General features: G+C 45.7%; 1 protein-coding gene across 5 annotated transcripts; it reads left to right on the top strand.

The window, feature by feature from the left end:
- Positions 1-229: 229 nt before the first annotated feature.
- LOC124313947 lies at positions 230-21,046 on the top strand. 5 transcript variants are annotated; one of them, XM_046778815.1, is made up of 20 exons: positions 230-568; positions 4,651-5,027; positions 5,204-5,251; positions 6,563-6,716; positions 8,334-8,935; positions 9,569-9,823; positions 10,231-10,467; positions 11,963-12,021; positions 12,112-12,173; positions 12,283-12,371; positions 14,272-14,377; positions 15,324-15,478; positions 15,738-15,824; positions 15,969-16,065; positions 16,163-16,431; positions 17,051-17,315; positions 17,392-18,463; positions 18,601-19,436; positions 19,575-19,835; positions 19,999-21,046. In XM_046778815.1, the coding sequence occupies exons 1-20, from the start codon at positions 566-568 to the stop codon at positions 20,785-20,787; spliced, it is 5,823 nt and encodes a 1,940-aa protein (XP_046634771.1). In that variant the 5' UTR covers positions 230-565; the 3' UTR covers positions 20,788-21,046. The 5 variants fall into 5 exon arrangements, with proteins under 5 accessions (XP_046634771.1, XP_046634769.1, XP_046634770.1 ...); XM_046778813.1 differs by having other exon boundaries at positions 6,452-6,716; XM_046778814.1 differs by having other exon boundaries at positions 231-568; positions 6,452-6,716; positions 15,741-15,824.
- Positions 21,047-21,110: the final 64 nt, after the last annotated feature.

Genomic DNA, 21,110 nt, shown 5'->3' with positions numbered 1-21,110 from the left:
ATAGATCAAAATGAAACATTCTTTTCTTGTCGCCTTGTTCCCGCCCACCACGCGTGAGTCTATCTATCTACTCTCCGGCCGCTCGTCTACCTTTGCTTTCGCCATATCACCCTACTACTTCTACAGTGTACCTTGTGGCAGACTGGCAGGATCGCTCACAGTACCGGTGGGTCTTTCAAGCAGACCGGACGCGGCGTCGACGCGCTCCAGGTCTCTATCTCTCTCTCTATCTCTCTCTCACCCCCCACCCCCACCCCCTCCCTCAGTCACCAGGCCACCGCACCGCCTTTTTGTTTTCCTATTTTGCAAAAATGTTACGACTTTTGGTGCGTGTGTCTGTGTGACCATCGTTATACCGAGTGCGAGTCTATGTGTGTCTGTGATTGCGTGTCCTCTCCGTAGTAGCGCCGCGACTTTTGTTCAGTGAAAATAATTAAAACAAAAACTCAAAAGTGGAAAAACTATTGAATTGATATTGACGACGAAATCTTAATCGATTATCGTGTCCAGTTGTTATTTATTAAGTACTTTTGATCGATTAGTGTCGCCGATTTCCTTCTACGTCATGGTAAGTTTGGATGCTGAATAGTCTCATTTTCCATGTCGGTTGTTACAAAAAACCATAAGAATATTCCCCTTCGGTAATGTAGCTGAACTGTGTTGTTTTCTTTACAAATCCTCCATCGTCCCCCGACATGGAAAGAACAATTTTTCTGTCAACTTTTAAGTCTTCTGTGGATGACGGCTAAGGTTTGCAGCGCTTACGTATTTCCCTAGCTTCTTACCTACCAAGTTGAGACTCTATTTTGCGTTAAAAGTTGTATATATACCTAGTTTACCTACTCGGGAATTTTGTTCACGATGGCAAATGTCAAAAGTTTTTTTTTTTTTTTTTTTTTTTTGCTGTAATGATTTTCACGATTTGTGTGCGACGCTGGAGGGTGATGCACTTTCCAACTTTGGTTATTTACTTATTCAGGTACATAGCTTATTGTGTGTGTGTGTGTGCGTAGTTTATGCTGCTGCTGTTGAGGGTTTTTCCCTAAGCTTGTATTGATTTCAATGAAAAACCGCCAATTTGGGTTCAGAGTTATACTAACGATTGATCAGACGTTATTATCCGTGTAGAGAGGGGGGGGGGGGCAGGGGGTATGTGACATTTTCCGAAGTAAATCACGATGATGATGACTCGCCGAAAAAGCCGAGAACAAAGGGAAACGTCCTACGCGATTTTCCCTTCTTTATTCTACCGTGACAAGCTGTTTGCAGGCCTTTTGGGTCTTATATCGACTGCTTTCATTAAAACTACACGGAAATTAGTCTCATCGACTGCACATCATGAGAGAGGGCGGATCCTGGATCGGTCCCGATAGATGCTGGACGCTGATACTATTTCAGGACTCGGTCAGAGATAGGAAACTAGCATAGCCCGGCCCAGTCATGCACCAATTCGTTTCGCGTTCTCATGACTATTGTATCGCTATGGATTAGCGTTGTCATAAGCAACCGGCGAGTGTTTGTTGGTCAAGATTTTCCGACGAAACGCGCCTCATTGTTGTTCGGCCTTCAAAATGGCATGACAGATGGGCAAGGGCCGCTAGTCACGATCTGTGTCGTTCGTCACGATCACTCTCCATCTCACAGCTCGGCTATATCGTCTTTTTCCCAAGTTCCATTGTTAGATCAGACAGCTTCCATTGCTCTCACGTTTCCGATATGTGTGCACCTCCACCTCATTAATGATCTGCCAATCAACTTTTTTCCCCCCGAAAAAATCATTGACGCGCAATTACGTACATTGACGGCAGTAGAACCGATGGCTAACGAGTCGCATTGCTTTTCACCGACCGTGGTGTCTGCGCTGCTGCTCTTTTATACGTTGATGCGGTAAACGAAATCTATTTGAATTATTCCGAGCCAATCGCAGTAGATTATTCACTTTTACCTTTATTATACATTCGACGACGACCCCATTCAAAGAATTGATGGTCGTCGAGTTCGTAAAGAATAAATGGCGCATCTCTTTGTGGATAATTTGATTTGAATAAAACCAAATAGGAAAAAATTGACGATCGTTCCAGATCTTCTTTTATGGCGGGCTGCGTGCCAGGTTCGCATTTTTTCGCTCCTCCCCCCTCCAATCTTATTCTTTCAGATTCTGATGTCAGCCTATGCGCAATTTCCATTCTTTAGTTAAGTATCGCACATTTCGCTCGGCGTCTTTTCTTTCTTTCTTCCCGAGTAAAAACGAAGTTAACTAACTGAATAGAACGTTTAGAGTCGAAACAGAAGCAAAGAAATAAGGTAAAAGTAATTCCCTCGAATTCCTGATTTTCGCCTGACATTTAGTCGGAAATGTAGCGGACGTTTTTCGTCGTCCGACGCAGTTATTTTGCATCGATTGAATTAGCCCAATATATATTTAGTTAAAAGTCGGTCTCTCTATATATACACATAGACCCTAGTCACGTCGTTTGAAAATCAATTCCACGGGCAGGACGGCTGGCTCGTCTCTCAGTTATTTAGTGAGTTTGCGTTCAATTTCTTCTTTAAGGAAATGATATAAATTTTTGATTTTGATGGATCGCTGACGTGGAGCTGCTCGCCCAGCATCTGACGTGCGATTAATATTTAATAACGTTGCAGACTCTTTGAGTATAGAACCAACTCTCCCGAGTCGCCAAACGTATTCTTAATGGAAAAATCATTAAATAACTTTTCGGTTAGGAGATATAAAAAAAATAAAATAAAATGTGAACGGAAAGATTCTGGTGACGCACAATGGCAACATTTTAAAATGTTCTGCCATCTGTTATTTCGTAAGCAACAGACAGCGGATATAGGGCTTTGCTATCATTTAATTAGATTTTCCGTTTGATTTCGTGCTGGGTTTGTGAGTTCGTCCGTTTCTTATTGGGTTGGCATACCGCCCAAAATTTTAAAAAATCAGCAAGAGAAATGTTGCTCTTTCAGTGATATTGGGGGAAAATACAAATAAAAGATTCTCATTTGCGTGGGTTATTTGAGCGCATATTAAAACCATCGCTGATATGCGTGAGGGTTTGTTTTTTAATAGCTACGATAACAGTTTTGATAGCCATTAGTAGCATGTTAAATTCGTTGATTTATTAAGGGAATGCTAGGCGAAGAGTCGGAGAGGACATTTGGTCCAATTAAAGTATTACTCGGCTTGTTCCCTTTTAGGATAGTTCAAGTCCCAGGTGAATTGAATTTGCCTACGGTCTCTCTCAAGTCGACGCATAATAAACGAAGCAGCCAAGCAGCTAGGCAAGCAATTAGATAAAAGGGGAGAGAGGGAGGGAGATGGGGAGAGTCAAATTTGGTGGTACTAACCTTTTAAATTTGTTAGTATTGATCAGAAATTCAGGTTAAAATTACGTTCGAAGAATCGCCCGTTGAAATCAAGTTCCTTTAATGATGCGTCTTATAAAAGGCCAGCTAGTTTTGGAAAATTCGATACAGTTCTGTATAGCTCAGAGCGGCCGGCCCTATCCGATTTGATGTGGGCGACTTAAATCAGTTTATAATGTGGGACTCGCATCGCCGGAACACCCGGAGTTGATTTCATATATCTCGGGCATATATGGCGGCACGAAAACGCCTCGCTCGCGTTGTCGTGGTGAAATCATGGCTCGGTGGAACCCGTAAAGTTTATGAATCCAGCGCCCAGCGAGTCAGCAGCAGCGAATAGAAGAGATTCATCTATTCGTCGCTTGGTCGTCTCCACCTATACTCTACTGACTACTGCCTCCAAATTGATCCAATATCTTTGCCGAAAAAGAGAGAGAGGGCTAGTAGGCTTTTGCGCCGCGCTTATTCCAACCCGTCGAGAAGAAACGATAAGGAAACAGTGGGACTTGAGCACACAAGTTCCACACACTTTGTGACTCGTAATCCGCCAGCCCCGGAAAGCAATACGACTGCGCTGTTCAATCAATTCGTCGAGGCCTGCCATCGTACACAGTCGACCACTCTTTTATAGATCCATTAACCGATTTGATCATCATAATATGTTCATGATCAAAGCCCCTTCATCGTCTTGCAATAAATAACGTCATGCCGTAGTGGGGCTCCGGCGGATATGACCCCCCACCTAAAAAAGAAAAAACGGAAAAACAGAGATGTTTGTCTATATCTATACGTTTGTGTATATCGGACGAGAGTCAACTGATGCGAACAAAATCCCCGGAGCAGCAGCAGCAGTGCTCAGCGGCTACGGATATCTCGAGTATCACAAATGGCAGGAGAGACCAAGTAGTGTACATAGGCAACGCAAGCTTATTTGTATTAGATTCGAGTGATGACAATAACGGCCCGGATCGAATTCGACTAGAATATATGCACAAGTATAGTATAGGGGATCTTATAGATCCGGATATTCGAGACTTGAATGCTAGGGCGAGCTGGGATTTTTCCGTTTTATTATTATTTTTTTCCTTACCAAGTATTACCGTGTATACGGGATTGACGTAACAACAACAAAGGCTGCGGCAATGAAAAGCTTGATCAACTCGAGCTGGTGGAGCGCGCCGTGTACATTGTACAGTTTTGAAATTGTGCATGGCGAACGTGCTTATATTTACCATGGCAAAAACTTGCGTTATTGATTCCATATTGATCGTGAAATAGGAAACGTCCGAGACGACGACGACGACGTCGCCGCCACCACCACCTCTGATTGCCGTCTCCGCAGCCATCGACGCCGCCGACGCCGCCGACCCGTCAGATGCAGAATTAATGAGCGGCCAGTCTAAAGATCAAGCGGATCAACATCCAGCCTTCAACATCTCGTCAGCCTCTACTCCACCGTCGCCGTCGGCTATTGTCCTGAGTCCCACTCGCCCGCAAGGAGATGACGACGCCATTCACTTGGCGCCGGAAGGATCGAAATCTCCTTCGGCAGGAGGACCCGCAGGGCTTCTTGTCGCTTCCGAGAGGAGGATGTCCTTTTGTCAACAGGAAGGCCGGGCCCGATCGCGGAGCGTCGGCGAGAAGCAATGGACTCGGTACGTTAATTGTCATTTTGTTTTTTTCTAAAATTAATTTTGGCAATTTCTTAAATGAAATGAAATGAAATTTATTTTTTATTTTTTCTGTCGCAAACTGGTATATTAAACAATGGTTTCTTCTCTTGTATTTCTTTTTCTTCTCTTTTTTGATTGTGTTTTATTTTGAAATGTAGTGTTCGCGCTGTCATGGCCTGGTACACCCGACTGCGCAGGATCAAAAAGTCAGTAGTATACGATTACCCGTATTTTTTAGTATTATTATTATTACGACTATTTTGGGGTTGTTGGTTGTTGTTGTTGTTGTCGGTTTCCTTGAATAACGAGTTTAGATTTTTTTTTTAAAAGGAAAAAGAAAAATGTGTTACTGATACTGTATGTACCAAAAAGAAAAAAAACAAAAAAAACATTCGAGGTAGGAAAAGGGGGGAACTAAATCTCTTTGCTGTCAGAGAAACATGTAGGGTGGTAGAGTCTGGTTGTATCGGGACATTGGATTTTTAAAATATTTAATATTATTATTTGCTTGCGTTGTGTTTGTTTTTTTGGTTTTTTGGGTTTGTTTTTTTGTCGTTTGGTCTTTTTTTTATTTATTTGACTGTCCGCAGAGGCCAATGTAATCGGCAAAATGTGCGTTGACCGCGCCGAGATTGCAATATTATTAGATTCTGTAGGCTTGAACAGTGTAAGTGATAAGACATGTTGGAATTCCCACCTGCACATAACGTCATGCAGAGATTTTCGAAAGATTTGGCAGAAAAGATGTATCCAATGAATCATACGTGTAGACTTTGATATCTCACACATATGTCTAGACGTTAAGTCTCAACCAAACTCTTGAGACGATCTTTGGTTTGCCTTTATGTGCTGCTCTTGTCGGAAAACAAAAAGAAAGAAAATGTGTCTGTGCGCTGTTGCTTGCGGCTGATCTGTTTTGTTTTCTTTCTCTCAATCTTTCTCTTTTGTGTATTTTTTCTATCTCTCTCTCTTGAAACAACCATCGTCTCGTCTGCTCTCTTGTCCAAACACAAAAACAACAAAACCCCTTTCTGGTCCTGCTCGACACCGTCTTGTTATACCACTCTGTAACCCATGTGCCCACTCGGCTGTTGTCACGTCGATCGCTGGACCATCTCCTCTATATCTTAACCGGACCGACTCCAAAAAACAAACTCTTCGAAACTACTCTACCAACTTCGAAATCTACCGCTTGTGTATCACCACCACCACCACCACCACTTGTACCGCGTACCCCTAAAAACTAATGGTGCATGGGCGTACAACCCCCGCGCAAACGACCAATTCTATTCCTGCATTCGTACAACCACCAAACAAAAACAATACGCACGACGACGACGTTGCGGGATGTGTGTCTGTGTGTGTCTGTGTGTGTCTGTGTGTATGTGTGATAAAAACTAAATAAGGAGTCCCGGAATCGGCGATAACGGCGACGGGGGGGCCGCCGCCTCTGTGGGGCCCGACGCGGCGCCTCAACCATCGGCCTCACATGATCCGTCTACGATTGTCGAGGGCAGGTCGAGGAGCGCTCAGCGATGGATGAAGTTGCGGACGACCGTCCAATTGACCAGCGCCATCTCCAGCTCGGTCGCCCAGTCCAAGAAGACGTCGCTCAAACGTGAGGATTCCTTCATCGCTCGATTCTCAACCCGCCAATTCCCGGAAGCTCAGGTAAAAACACCAAAATTATTCGATTCAATCAAACAACAAACAAGGTGGAGGGGGGGGGGGAAGAAATTCAATTGAGAAATAAAACAAATGCGCAACTACAATGAGAGAAACCTCCCAAAAGTTGAATTTAAAATTGTTACAGGACAAATTCTTGTCTAGAGCAGTTCAGTCGGTGCTAAAACAATAACTGGAGAGGGGACGCGATGGCTCTTGACGGGATTCCGTCAAGAGATGATTACGACAGCAGTTGACAGTCGCGATGAACATCAAAGACAATGCAGGAAACACAATTCGAACTTGGCTGTTGACTTTTGTTGTTTAGAGTCGTTGCAACGGCCTCTTGTTCTTCGGCCTTTTTCTTTAAATCGAAACTGTGCGACAATATGCAGACAAACTATAAAAAAAGAAGTTACGCAATTAAATTTTACACAAGGACATGGCGTTGGGTCTCTTATCTTGAAATCAATTAGTTACTTACGCCATACGTTCGAAGCGATCGATTTTTCGTGCAGCCAGGATTACGTTTGATTTTATTACTTTTTTTTCTTTCTTTTTATATATATCTTATACCTCTCGAGCCAACGTAATAAAGCCTGTGGCGGTTTATTACACTCCAGCATGCATACACGACCGCTCTGCACGATATAGCAACTGTCTCGGTAGAGCTCAGGCCTGACAGTGTACATTTCTCGTTCACGATTTCTTTTTTCTTTCATTTTATAGATAATGCCATGATAAACGTGAGTGGGGGGTGGGGGAAAGCTGTGCTTAGATTTGGTCAATCGATAGGCGACATATATTTTTGTTTTGTTGTCCTTGTTTTGGAATTTTCGAGAGATTGTCGGTGGATTAGACATATTATCCTTTTGATTTTTTACGTTCACGTAAAAGATGTCCATGACGTCCACGGTGTTGTTTCGCATTGTACCCGAGCACGGATCTCTTTGCCCGCCCCAACCTTGTTGCTCTCCCTTCCGGACGTGTTGTATAGGGGGGGGGGGTGAAAAACTTAAAAGTTAAAACATCGATCCAGTTAGTTTTTTTTTTATTTTTTCCCCCTTTCTTTCCAGAATGTCGTCGCTTTTCTTTCTTTTTGGTTTCTTTCTTCGTGCATAGGTTGTTCGGGACATTATAGTGGGCTCTTGATCCTCACGTATGCAAAGAGGAGGACTCGAACCGTCAGGGCTTTTGTGTATTTCATTGGACATGCCAAAATGCATTCGTTGGATCATGCATCACGCTCGTGACTTTCTCGCAATTCCAGGAGTCCTTTTCAACCAATCCAATGGCTGACTCAGAATTTAAAGACAAAAAAGAAAACTATACAGAGCCGATCTCTCATCTCGAATGTCATGTGCTACTTTATTATTAAGACAAGCTATAGCGATTATTTCACGGGGCCTGTTTATATACTGGTAACGTGAAACGGCCGCAGGGCAAACGCCGCCATGGGTTTTTAATGAGAAATTAATGGACGTTAAAAGAAGATGACGTCTGAATTAAGTACGAGGGGATCAACTGTAGAGACTTTTAGTCTAGAAAAATAAACAATGTGATTCTTTATTTCATTAATAAATTTGCTATTATTTTTATTGATGGACGGGATGATTCCGGTAGGAGACATTCGATGCGACGGACGAAGGCGGGAGTAGCTCGGGTGGCAACGGCGGGAGCGGAACGTGCGGGGGTGGATTGCCGGCCTTGGGAGACAACAGCAAAGTGGCCGGCGGTGGCACAGGATCTTCGAATTCGGCCGCCGAAAAGGTCAAACGCCGTCGCCGTCACCAGAAACCGCCGCGCTCCGTCCTTAATCCGGACGAAAACGGATTATTTTACTGGTTGGCCTTTTTGGCTCTTTGGGTCCTCTACAATTTATGGACGGTCGTTGTCCGGCTGGCCTTCCCCGAACTCCACCAGGGCGAAAACCTGTTGGCCTGGAACGTGTGCGACGCCCTCGGAGATGCTGCCTACGCCCTGGACATTGCCGTCCAGTTCCGTACCGGCTACCTGGAGCAAGGCATCATGGTCCACGACAGCCGCATGCTAGCAGCCCACTACATTCGCTCAAAGGCCTTCCTGATTGATATCTTCAGTTTGCTGCCCATTGATTGGATGCTGCTGACGGACCAAGTGGCCAACCCAGTCATGGCGCGATGGCGGCCAGCCGCCCGCTTCTTACGCTTGACCAAACTCTACCGAGTCTTCGCCTTTTACTATGTGTAATTATTTATTTATTTTACTTTCTAGTCCTTAAAGTACCGTTACCTGTGTCTTTGTAGACATCTCTTTCAATTAGTACATGCTAGATGTACTATAACATATCGTTTATGGTTGGGGGCGATTGGAATTCTTATTAGACTATTCTGAGAATCAGCAATGAATAATTATCCGAAATGGCAAATCGATCCGGTGGAGGTGGATTTATTTCGGTCGTAAGAAATCGATTGCAACAAACTGATTGTTTATACGGTTGAATTCTCGCCAGCATTTGAACTGGAAAGCCGAAATAACAACGGGATAAAAAGGCTAGAATATTTATTATCAATAGTGCAACTAAAGAGTTCGCTGATTGGACCCGCGGACTTATTGAGAATCCCGAGAACTGCGCCCTATTGATTCCGAGGAGAGTGAGAAGTCCCATCCAAGAACGTGCCTTCTTTTGATTAGAAAAAGCCATAGTTCTCTTTCTCTCTTTCTCTGTCAGCAACTGCTCGTTCAAGTGGATCGATCAATATTCCAAAAAATCCTTCTTATGCAAATCTCCCGCCTTTTTTTTTTTTTGAAAATTTGAATTTTCTAATTTCTCTTTTTCTTTTCATCAACATACCTTTTCGTTTGTATTATTATTATAGGGTGGAATCGAGAATTGTGTATCCGAATGCTTGGCGGGTCGTTAATTTGGTCCACATCCTACTCATGTTGGCCCACTGGTTCGGCTGCTTTTACTATCTGCTGTCTGAATGGGAAGGCTTCACATCGGATTGGTCCTATCCGTATCCGGAAGGTGATTTCGCTACGCTGACCCGTAAATATCTCGGCTCGCTCTACTGGTCCACTCTTACACTCACTACAATCGGCGATCTGCCCACTCCGGAGACCAACGCAGAGTGAGTTGCCATTTGATTCAATTTTTTGATTTCCTTTTTCTTTTCTTTTTTATGTTACCGTCCCATATATTTTTGAAATCGGCTTTTTTTTTAAATTTGATCAACAATTGTGAATTCCCCCCTTGGAGAAAAAACTTCTTTTTTGAGATATTGGAAAAGAGAACGAAAAATCAGTTGACTTTGATCTACCCTCCTTTTTTTTTCTTTTTGGTTTGATGAAATTGTTGAGATCAAAAAAGAAAATTCTCATCAAAATTTCAAAGAAAAGGAAGGCAGAACAAATGGTGGTCTGTCAAAATCTATCGTAGTTGAATAAGAGATGAAACGGCTGTTCTTTTGGGGTCAATGGCGCATACGTTTTGTTGCTGTCGACCGATCGGGAACCTTTTTGGCGTTGGTTTTTTCAGCCGGCCGAGAAAACCCCATCGGCCGCAACGATCGGCCACCATGTCTTCTCCGACTGCTCGCCCGACGGCTGCCCCTGGATGGGTCGGCCAATGTTCAAACACTTCCCGCTGGAGTGTCGCTTCCGCCAGCGTGTCCGGCCAAGGATACGGCGGCCACGGTGGCCACGACGACGGATTGCAAGCGTTGCCCAGACGCGGCCTCAAGTCCCGCATCCTCCACCATTCCACCAATCAAGGGTCCGATCGCGCTACAATCAATTGATCTTATATTATTATGATTATGATTTATTTATTTATTTGGTCAGACTCCTTTCTTATTATTTTTCGGTTGATTTGTTTGGTTGGTTGGCTGAATGATCTTTTCCCCGTTTAGTTGGATCTTATACGCTTGAAATTCGATTTCGTGTCGTATTACAGTGTACACACACAGAGACAGACGACGAGGTAGATGATGTGGGCGAAACGAGATATCCGATCTATAGGTTACGAGCCAAATGAACCACTATATATTCTCCGTGATTTAATTCGCTTTCACGTATAGTATACGGACTATATTGTAATCGAGATTCAATAGTTTGCCATTGCTTCCCTTTCTTCTTCTTCTTCTTCTTCTTCTCATTGATTACGTTGGTCGAGCAATCGATACTTCTGTCCCATCTCAACAACCAAATAGATATCGTGAAATCCGTACTTTAAAATGATCCCGTGTGCGTATAATCGTATATAGCCTCCGAACGGCCGTTCCTTTTTAAATAAAACTTTTTGACCATGACACCAATCAATGGCGGCTTGTAATGTCGCTGTCCAATGGGAAAGACAGATTTTTTTTTTTTTTTTTTATTTTTTCATTTGAATAAGAAACGGTTTTCTAAAGACCTACATGATGACTTTTTTTTTTATTCCGGCCACATATCATTTTACCCGTTTGAGATGTTTGAAGTTTTTCTTCATTTTCTTTCTGATATTATATATTATATATCCTCCTGTCGAAAAAAGTCTATACAACTGATGCAAGTCGAAATTAAAAGATAACGCGGGTAAACACGTCCGTTCGTGCGTCGCGGATATCGCCTCGTCGTCTCTCGTCTCCACTCTCGTTGTCGCCTGGTCTTTTTCGAGTTATACCGTTATACGTTATACTTTTTCCCCCGCTCAGTTATCAACCCAATGGCATCAGCTTCGTCATTTCTTATTCCTTTCAGATTGGGTTGACTTTCTTTTCTTTTGTTCCTCGTTCAGTTCACGTCGTTATTCTCTTGTATCCAAATTGATTTCTTTTAGAATATTATGTGGTATAAAAACAACCTGAAACAGGGAAGGTCGACAGCAGCAAAATTTCACGTACCGCTCCGACCCCGAGAGATGTAAACGTTGCCAATTCAAAAAATGTTTTTGACTCTCGCCCCATCTTTTGTTGTCTTTGAATAATCAAAGACAACAGAATTTGATGGAAGAGATTGTTGTCGGGACCACTACTATATGCATACATGCTCGCCTCTTTGTTTCACATCTCCCAACTCCACCCGATCAAATCCGATTTTCAGGCTTTCGCTTGTGACTTTTTTTTTTTTTAATCGATTTTTATATCGTACATTCGGATCGACCTTCCCTGGCGCACGTAGACCTGTTTTGTCATTGGCCGTGAAATTTGTTATTCTGGTTTTTATTTTTGTTTGGTTTTCTGTTGTTGTGCCGAATCTAAACTATTTTGACGGGGTCTTTCATCTCGCAGATACATTTTCACCATCGCCAGTTATTTGATTGGCGTTTTTATCTTCGCCACTATCGTCGGTAATTCGCGGAATCTTTTTTGACATTTGTTGCCATTCGAGAAATGTCTCTATTGATGCTCTGCTGACGTATGTTTGTTCGTCTCTGCAGGTCAGGTGGGCAACGTCATTACCAATCGCAATGCCAGCCGTTTGGAATTCGAAAGACTCTTGGTATACGACGACTATATACACATTGATTAGCTTTAGCAGACGTTGTTTGTGACGTGTGTAAGGAGTTTCGGGTGAATTTTTGTCATTATTTCTTTCGTTTTCTTTTTAGGATACCGCCAAGTTGTACATGAGACATCACAAAGTTCCTCGCAGTATGCAGAGAAGAGTCCAGCGCTGGTACGACTACTCGTGGAGCCGGTAATGACAACTATTCTACTTGATTTTCGAATAGAATTTGACTAGACAAAGCGGATGACAACCGCCAGACAGTTTTCGTCGAGTCGGTTTTTGTTGTGGGATAACGAGATCCTATCAATCCTCATTAACTAGCCGAGTTGACGTGATGAGCGGTCGATGGCTAAAGTTAATCAGGACGGGAGAGGGGGCCACTCTCTCGTCAGAGAAAAAGAGACGGACATACTACTGCTGGTCGATATTGCGGGGGCCCAAACAAACCGGGAGATTTGCCTGTTTATAAATCAGATGGCCTATACATGCAGAAGCAGAGAAAAGGACCCATTCATGAATTCAGTCTGCTTTGGACTGGTCGCCCTCTAATTAGAAATGTACATTATGAATATCTCGACTAGGTGCTTAGACTGCATCAGCATATCCTCCATTATTCAAACTCATCTCTATGTCCGGCCTCCTTTTGTCGACATATTTCACATTTTTTAAAAGTAATCTTTTTTTTTATTTTTTTTATTTTCTAATCATCAAGATGACTTAATAAAGTCGAGAAATGAAATGTGGCTAGTATGGATTTTTTCCCTCTCCATTTTCCCAACAAAAGGCAACGTTCCTGGTGACATTTCCTCCGTTTAGTCGGTAACCACAATAGGAAATGTTATGCCGTGTATTCGTCTGAAAATAAGATTTTCTGCCTATACTCATGATTTGATTGGTTCCACTGCGCTGTCTGGGAGACCCTTATCCAATTATCGTCTGTTGTCGAAAATGGCACACAGTGGTGAATCCATTAGCCAACAATTTCTTTCTTTTTGCAAACTCTGGTGTGTTGATCTGATTGCGATGAATCGTTTACTTTCCTTGTATTAGTTACGGGAGTGGCGGAGAAACTATTGGGTGGAATAAGACGGAATAACAGGACTAGACCGCGGGACGTTATAATGTACTCGTGTATTCTACTTTATCCAACAATAGAATATCGTGTCTTGCGGGGTTCGTGTTGCAACATCTACAAAGGGCTTATAATAGTCATCCATCTCCGAGCAGCAGCAGCAGCGGGCGGCGGTAGTCGGCAGAGCAAAGAGATTGAGGTCGTTCAAACTCTCTTGCTGTCGGGATGGGGAAAATTTCGAGTCTGGCGTTGAAGGAATCTCTCGTGTTTTCCCTTTGATTCCCAATATTTGCTTTGCGACATCATCACTTTCGACTGTTGTTGACAATGGGAAAAGAGAGCGACCCGACAGCTTAAGGTATTCTCACGCCGACTCCCGTCTTCTTTCTCTTGATCCCTTTTGGGGCTGGGGCTGGGCTAGGGGTAGGTGAGACCAGCAGTGCCGTTGGGAGACTAAAGTTGAGCCCATCAGAGCCCTGTACTAGTCCAATCGATAACACTGCTGATGACGACGCCTCGACTTTTATTTTTTCTCCTCGTTAGGGACGATCGAGTTCAATTAGAAGGAGCGATCCCGATGGATTTTTCAACATTCTAGCCGCATTCTAGTCGCATACGTCTTTATTATATCATACATTTTAGGTCTAGTTTTTTTTTTTGATTTTTTTTTTTTTTTTTTTATGTGGCCTACAGTATTCGTGAGTGCACTCTGTGTCGTTTGCGATCGTGAAGAAACGATCCGCTCATCACCTTGAGTGAGTTAGGAGAGCTTGTTGCTTGATTGATCGCTTGGGTTTCATTCGACAAACTTCAAAGAGCGTCTGTGTGTGTGTGTGTGTGTTTGTGTGTGCAGGACGATGCGGTTGTCGTTGGCTTTTTCGTCCCCTTTTCGACTTTGGAATTCCTGAAAGTAAAAATCTAAAAAAGGACATCCAAGTGATCGAAGATCGGGGGGAAAAAAATCAATTTAAAAAATGTTGGACCATGATTGTGTATTTTTTCATCTACTTATTGCAGGGGCAGGATCCAAGGTGGAGGAGATACCAGTTCCGCACTGCGCATCTTGCCGGACAAGTTGAAAACCGAATTGGCACTCCACGTCAACTTGGCCACTTTGAAGAAGGTAATAGTATAAAGAAAAATACTTTAGACATCTCCCATTTTCCAGGCTGCAGTGCAGGCAGCAAGTATACTATACAAGTTCCGTTACTATGCACATGACAGGGGATGGTTAGGCTCCCAGTTGCATTCAATCGTCAACTGAATATATAGTACATGGCGAGAAGACTGGCCTATTGTTTGTGTCACCTGGACAGCCAACTTTTCGGGTAGTAACTAGGAGCGCGACCAAGGAGTTGGGGGGGATCTCGTACAGCATCTCTTTTTAATGATAACCGAGTGCTCAACTTGTGCCCAGGCGAGCCGGGAGCACACACACACAAGACATTGTTCAAACTTTGCGTCTCCCGAAGTGTGTTCTTCTGCTCGTTCCACATAATGTTGTCTCTCGCTACCTAAGTCCACACGCAGTTCTTTAGGGTCGACATCTCATCGAGTTCAAAAGACTTGAAGAGATCGCTTCTCTTCAGATTCTCGTGAAATTCTCTCACGCTCCCCCCCTCTCTCTATTCGGCTGCTAATTTCAGTAAACGGGGTAACACAAACCTCCCCACGTCCGTCCCTCAAGAGTCGGGATCGATAGTTTAGACGACACTGGGGGGGAATTTTCGTTTTTTAAATCTTTTCATTCCCGATGGCAGCGCTCGTCACTCAGCTCTACCAGAATTCTATACAATCGAGGATGAAGCGTGAAAGTGAGAGTTTGTGTGTGTTGAATGGCTGATTGCTGTTGGTGTCCTTTTCAAATGGGTCGAGCGACGAACGGGCCAAGTTCGTCGCGCAGCTCAAAATGAGAAAAGAGATTACATTAATATCGATTTTTCCTTTTTCTTTTCATCGACTCTGGGGCTTCTATTTAGTAAATAACTCGATAATATATTCAAGGGTTTTTTTTTCTTTTTATCTCTTTCTCCTCCCTGCCCTCCTCTTCGCTGTTATGCATGATTTAGGTGAGCATATTCAAAGAATGCCAGCCGGAATTCCTGCACGATCTGGTGCTCAAAATGCGTGCCTCTATTTTCACGCCTGGTGACATGATCTGCCGACGAGGAGAAGTGGCCCGTGAAATGTTCATCATAGCCGACGGAATTCTGGAAGTCATTAGGTAAATACGGATATGTGTATAGGGGGGGGGGGGAAATAAAAGGGTGGAAAAAGAAAAAAAGGAAATGAAAGTCCTAACAATGACGGCCGGAATTAGAGGAAGATTTATTCCGCCCAAATGCCAAACGGTAGCCGATCGTTTGGGAAATGCAAACCGGAACAGAAGAAGAAAACAAAAACAAAAATTAAATAAATCGAAACAACATTCAATGTTATGTACTCGTGTATATTTAACTTTATCGTGTCTCTTTTTCAACAAGCAGTGAAACGGGCAAGGTTCTGACCAGCATGCAGGCCGGTGATTTTTTCGGAGAGATTGGTATTCTCAATTTGGACGGACTGAACAAGTAAGAGGAAAAAATATAAGCCGTCACGACATTCTGTTTGTTTGTGCACGCGATCGGCTTGAGCTCGCAGCTAGCTCTTATACTACTCTGGTGAGTTCGATGGATCGTTTTTCCTATATGTTGTCAATACTTTCTACTACGCAGACGGACGGCCGATGTTCGATCCGTTGGGTACGCCGAACTCTTTAGCCTTTCCAGGGAGGATGTCCTGACGGCCATGAAAGACTACCCCGAAGCCGAGGTAATAAATTCCCCCTCCATTCCTACATATTTGATATCCCTCAAAGTGATTGAAATGAATCGCATTGATTTTTTGAATGAACGCGCTAAAATTGCAGGAGATTTTGCTGAATTTGGGCCGGAAACGATTGATGGAAGCGCGCAAAATGGCCAGTCAACATCGGGCCCAAATGGCGCGCAAAGGACTTTTGGCGCTGGAGAAAGCGGCCCAGCTGAGAGCTCAGCAGCAAGAGGCGGCGACAGCCGGAACGGGAGCGGGGGCCGAAGGATCAACTCAATCGGCCGCTTCCAAATTCACGGACCGCATCCGCAGCGACGTTTTTGGATTGAAAAAAGCCATCAGCAAAAGCTTCAAAGAATCACGGAGGTAAATGACCGGAAATCAATTCCATTCCAACTCGTAATCAATCGAATTCATTTCCCCAATTCCCCCCAGCCCCCACAATCCCAATCGAGTTGCCCGCTCTTCCGCTAGGTGACATCCCTAGTCACCCAACACTGGGAAAAATGTGAGAAATAAAATTTAAAAAAATACCCAAAATTTCACGTGCCAGAAAACGGCGTAAAAGGCGAGCAATTCACCTCGTTTTGTGCGTTTTCTGTTAGTTGAACCCGCTACTGCCACCACCACTTTACAGCCATGAAAAATCGCCATAAAACTTGCAAGTGGATTAGCGTATTTTCTCCGCCGGTCGGCCGAACGGTTGCGCCAACCGTTGCGAGACCCAGAAAAATCATAAAATCTGGTCTCATGAGCAACGCTTTGCCTCCCCAAAAAAGCGATCAACTGCTTCCGCTTACATCATCAATGCGCATGTTCCGTTTTCTTTTGTTGTTGTTGAAAATATGTAGACTACCCAGCTCCCGGCATCTAAATCACATTCCCACGCCGACACTACGTCAAATAATTCCTAGACGAGCGCAGAAGTTAACCGAGTAGGCAAATGGATTTTGTATTTACTGTATTCTGTACTTTGTTCCGGCAGACCCAAGAGTGATAGTCCGACCATCGAGATGGGCACTTACGGCGGTGTGGGTTCCACATTGGGCGGAATTGGCGGCGGATTATCTAAGGCTAGTTCGGTGCCGCTGGGAAACTCGACTCTGCTGTCGTTATCTCCTTCCGGCTCGAAATCTTACCTGCTCCGGCGGATGCCTCGCGTCGCTAGCGACGAGGCCCAAACGACGCACCACAGTTCCAGCGAGGACTGCCGGTTGACCCAACCGTTGCTTCAGAAACCGGAATCACCAGTAAGTTTATTTAATACGCCAAGTTATTCACAGTTCCGGATAATCGAATCGTCTTGGCGGAATTTAATATAAACAGGTGGAAGTGATCGGTGCCGGTCTGCCTTTGTTCCAGCGATTGAAACTCCTCCGCCAGCGGGAACTTGAGAAGGAAAAACAGCAGCAACAAGAGCAGGAGGCGTTGCTTTCTAAAGCAGAAGATGCGGAAACGATCCGTTCGTTGCAGCTGGTTTCGGCGGCCCTGCTGGAGACGACGACTGCGGCGGATGGCGTGGGCAAATCAACTCCGCCGCCCGTTTCGCCTCCTCCGTCTACAATGCGCGACGATAAACAAGCCCGTCACATCAGTTTCGTCGACGAAACCAATGCCGAGAAGAATAAGCGCGACTACGTTCCGGTTGATCCGCCCAAGGTGCGCGGCAAATCGGCCCGCTGGACCCTGCCCGGAATGGTGGGTCGAGCCAGCGAGCAGCAGCCGGCTGCGGCCAAACTCACCAAGACGCGACTGTCTCGGCTGAACACGATCAAACAGGCGTCGTCGTCGTCGTCGGCTATCGATTCCCTCGAGCAAGCGGAACCGCCTCCGCCGCTGCCGCCGCCGCTTCCGCCGACTCCGCCCTTTTGGCAATCCAGCAAGCCTTCACCGTCGCCTCCGCCTCGACCTTCGGCCCCTCCGCGGCCCCCGGCGCCTCATTTTCCCGGACTGGGCATCCGCCGCAAGAAGCCGCCGCGGAGGGCCCAGACGATGCGTGCGGATGATTCTCCTTGTTCGGTCGCCGAAGCGGACGACGTTCCATATCGACCCGTTCAACATTTTCGCTCAATGATCAAACAGCCGTGGCACTGGAGTGGCGATTTGAACACACAGCAGCAGCAGCAGCAGCAGCGGCAGCAGTCGTCGACCCCGCCGCCACCCTCATCATCTTCATCATCCAAGAGCCGGCCACTAGGTCCTTCGGGCGTCCCGCTATCTGGTAGGCGATTTTCACGCCAAAATACCATTCAGGTTGTCTCTGACGTTCAGGGGGTCTTGAGTGATATCCTACGAGATATCGTGCCCAGTTCCAAGTCGTCGAGTCGATCCACCGCCTCCACCAAGCCGTTGATGTCCGCCAACCCAGCCGTTCAATCACCCGCATCCGTGGATTACGGTACGGCGATCCGATCATAAATCATCTTTTTTCCGGCTCTGTCGGATTCCAAATTTCATCGTTTTGTATTTTCTCCCCCCCCCCTCCTTCTCTCTCTTTTTCTTGATTTTGTTGTTTATGTATTTGTGCAAATTTAGGAGCCATGAGACAACCGACCACCAACTGGGAATCGGTTAGGCATGAGACGATCGTCGGTGATCGACCGCCGCAGCGGCCGCAGCGGCTCAACCTGCGCCAGTGCAAGAACCGCAGCTCTCGCGATTACAATTCCATCGACGATTTGTCGCCAGAGTACACGGTCCTGCCCTTTGTCAAGCGGCTCAAAATTCTCAACGAGCGACAGAAAATCGTCGAACTACAAAAGGCGCTGACGACGACGGCGACGACGTCCGTGTCGATCGTGAGCGAAAGCAGCGGAGACCGGACGACGACCGTTTCAACCACTAAAAACTCGTCATCGGCCGGCGGCTGCAGCGGCGGACAGATTCCGGCGGTCGAGAGCCTCGTCAAGGGCGTGGGGACGTCGGTGGCGGCCGAAAGTAACGAGACTCCTGAGCGCGTCTGCTTGAAGAAGATGCTCAAGTCGGCGTCGCGCAAAGAGATGCTCCTTCCGCAGGATCAGAATCACCGGATGAAATTGCTCCGCTCGCAGACGGTCGAGGGCTACGCTGTCCGTCACTCTAATTTCACCAAACTCAACCACCAACGCCTCAAGAACAACCACCGGATCGCTCAAACGATGCCGTCGCCGCCTCCGCTTCCCTTCCATCAGCCGGCGGTGACGGATTCGACGGTTCGGCCGCCGACGCCCCTGCCGCTGGATCATCAGGATCTCCTCTCGGGATTGAAATCCATCGGGGCTGTCGAACAGAAGCAGCTGTCTTACTTTAAAGCTTCTGGGCACGACGGCGTCAAAGAAGAGTGCGTCGCCGAATTGCTGACGGCCATCAAGACTGTCTTGCAAGAACGCTTGGTATCAATTTTACCTTTTTTTCTCATTCCCGTTCTTCCTTCCCGCCGCTTTCTCCTGTTAGAGCCATAAATAGTTGGGCGCTTTACGGTTAAAACTAATGACTCTCTTCCTGGGCGGGTGTTGTGGGTGTTTGAACAGGACGAAATCCAGGCCCGCTTCCAAGCTCAAATTCATCTCCTGCGTAGCGAAGTGGAGAAAAAGGACCAACTCATTTCTCAGCTTGAAATTCAACTGGAATCGTTTGGAGTCCAGTTACCGGTCAGTATCATACCGGTTATTCACCAGCAGGCAGACAGTTCGGAGACTCACTCTGAACGAGAGGATGAGCCAACGAGTTCCATCGAGAGTGACGTGGATGACGATGGCGACGACGACAGCCGAACCTTGCGCTATTTTGCGGTCAGTTTTCTTATTATTTATTTCTTTTCATCAACCCAAATAAAACCGGATTCGTTTGTTTGGTGGAGATTGGGGGTTCAAAAATCAATTGATTAATCTGGACACACGCCACCATCACCCCAAGACAGCGATGAGTAACGATTTCCAATTTATCAATCCCCAGAGATCTGTTTCCAAGGGTTCGTTTATTCACCTGGCGCCACCGAGCCCGTCGACCCCTCACCATCAGTCGTCGTCGTCGCCCAGTAGCGATAGTCATCAGCAACCGAGTCCGTGCCCGTCGATTGACGACATGCTCGACTCTGCGGCTGAAGAGCACCAGCCAATGGCGGCCGTTCTCAATCCGGAGCCTCTGTGGCAGCTGGAATTCGGCTCGTGTTGGCACCGGATGCACTCGTCGCCCGTCACCAGCAATCCCAGAGACTTTATCGTCGACATTGAGGAGAGCAGTTTGAGCAGCGTCAGCAGCAGCAGCGCAACCGAAACGATTGCGTCGTCGTCCAAACGCAAAAAGATGAGGGCCATGAGTTTGGATATTGTCGGTTCTAGACGACAGGCGGCGGCCGCCGCCTCCGCCGCCGCCGCTTGCGCTCCGTCCAACGGAGCGTCGAAATCGACTCCGGCCCGCTCTCCGGCCGCTCCTTACAATCCCGATTGGGAGATTCTGATGCTGGCCGAGTCGATGGACAAGGAAGACGAGGACGACTTTCATTGCCAACCTTTGCCGGTGCGTCTGCGTCAAGACGAGTTGCCGGCCGGTAGTGCGGCGGGAGCCTCGGCGGCAGCGGTTCGCCGGCGTCGGTCGCTGCGGTCCTCGACGTCGGTCGATCCTCAGTCGATGAGCAGTGCCAAATCAAAAAAGATGATCGAAAAGTGGTACTGGAGTTATCCGCCTCCCATGGACGAAGCGACCGACTTTCCCGCAAAGTCCGACGCTGGTGGGAATAAGTGAACGACGACAACAACAACAACAACAACAACAAATTAAATGCAGAAAGAAGAAGAAAAAATGCAGCGAGCTATTATTATTAAATAATATAGACAAAAAACAGTCTTTTGAATTGTGTTTTTACAACATTCGACGACTTTGTTCCACATTCCCTACTCCTTTATGAATAGGACCCCGATAAAAATCAACCTCAGATCTCAGCCCCCATTTTTTAAATTATACAATAGTTTTAAGTATTGTGTCGTGATCTCTTTTTTTTTAAATCTCATTTCAAAAACCAAATGAATGGTTTTATGTTTTTTTTCTGCCCCTACGATTTAAACACG

The sequence above is a fragment of the Daphnia pulicaria genome, chromosome 10 (assembly GCF_021234035.1).
Source record: "Daphnia pulicaria isolate SC F1-1A chromosome 10, SC_F0-13Bv2, whole genome shotgun sequence".
Taxonomy (NCBI): Eukaryota; Metazoa; Arthropoda; class Branchiopoda; order Diplostraca; family Daphniidae; genus Daphnia; species Daphnia pulicaria.
Note: the sequence above shows the minus strand (reverse complement) of the source record. Positions and strands in the feature narration are given on the sequence as shown.

Excerpts from the sequence above, each read along its gene's own strand:
- LOC124313947 (XM_046778813.1), top strand. Across the intron at positions 5,028-5,203 it reads GGCGAGAAGCAATGGACTCG|TGTTCGCGCTGTCATGGCCT; the intron begins GTACGTTAATTG and ends TTTGAAATGTAG. Across the intron at positions 18,464-18,600 it reads ACCCGCATCCGTGGATTACG|GAGCCATGAGACAACCGACC; the intron begins GTACGGCGATCC and ends GTGCAAATTTAG.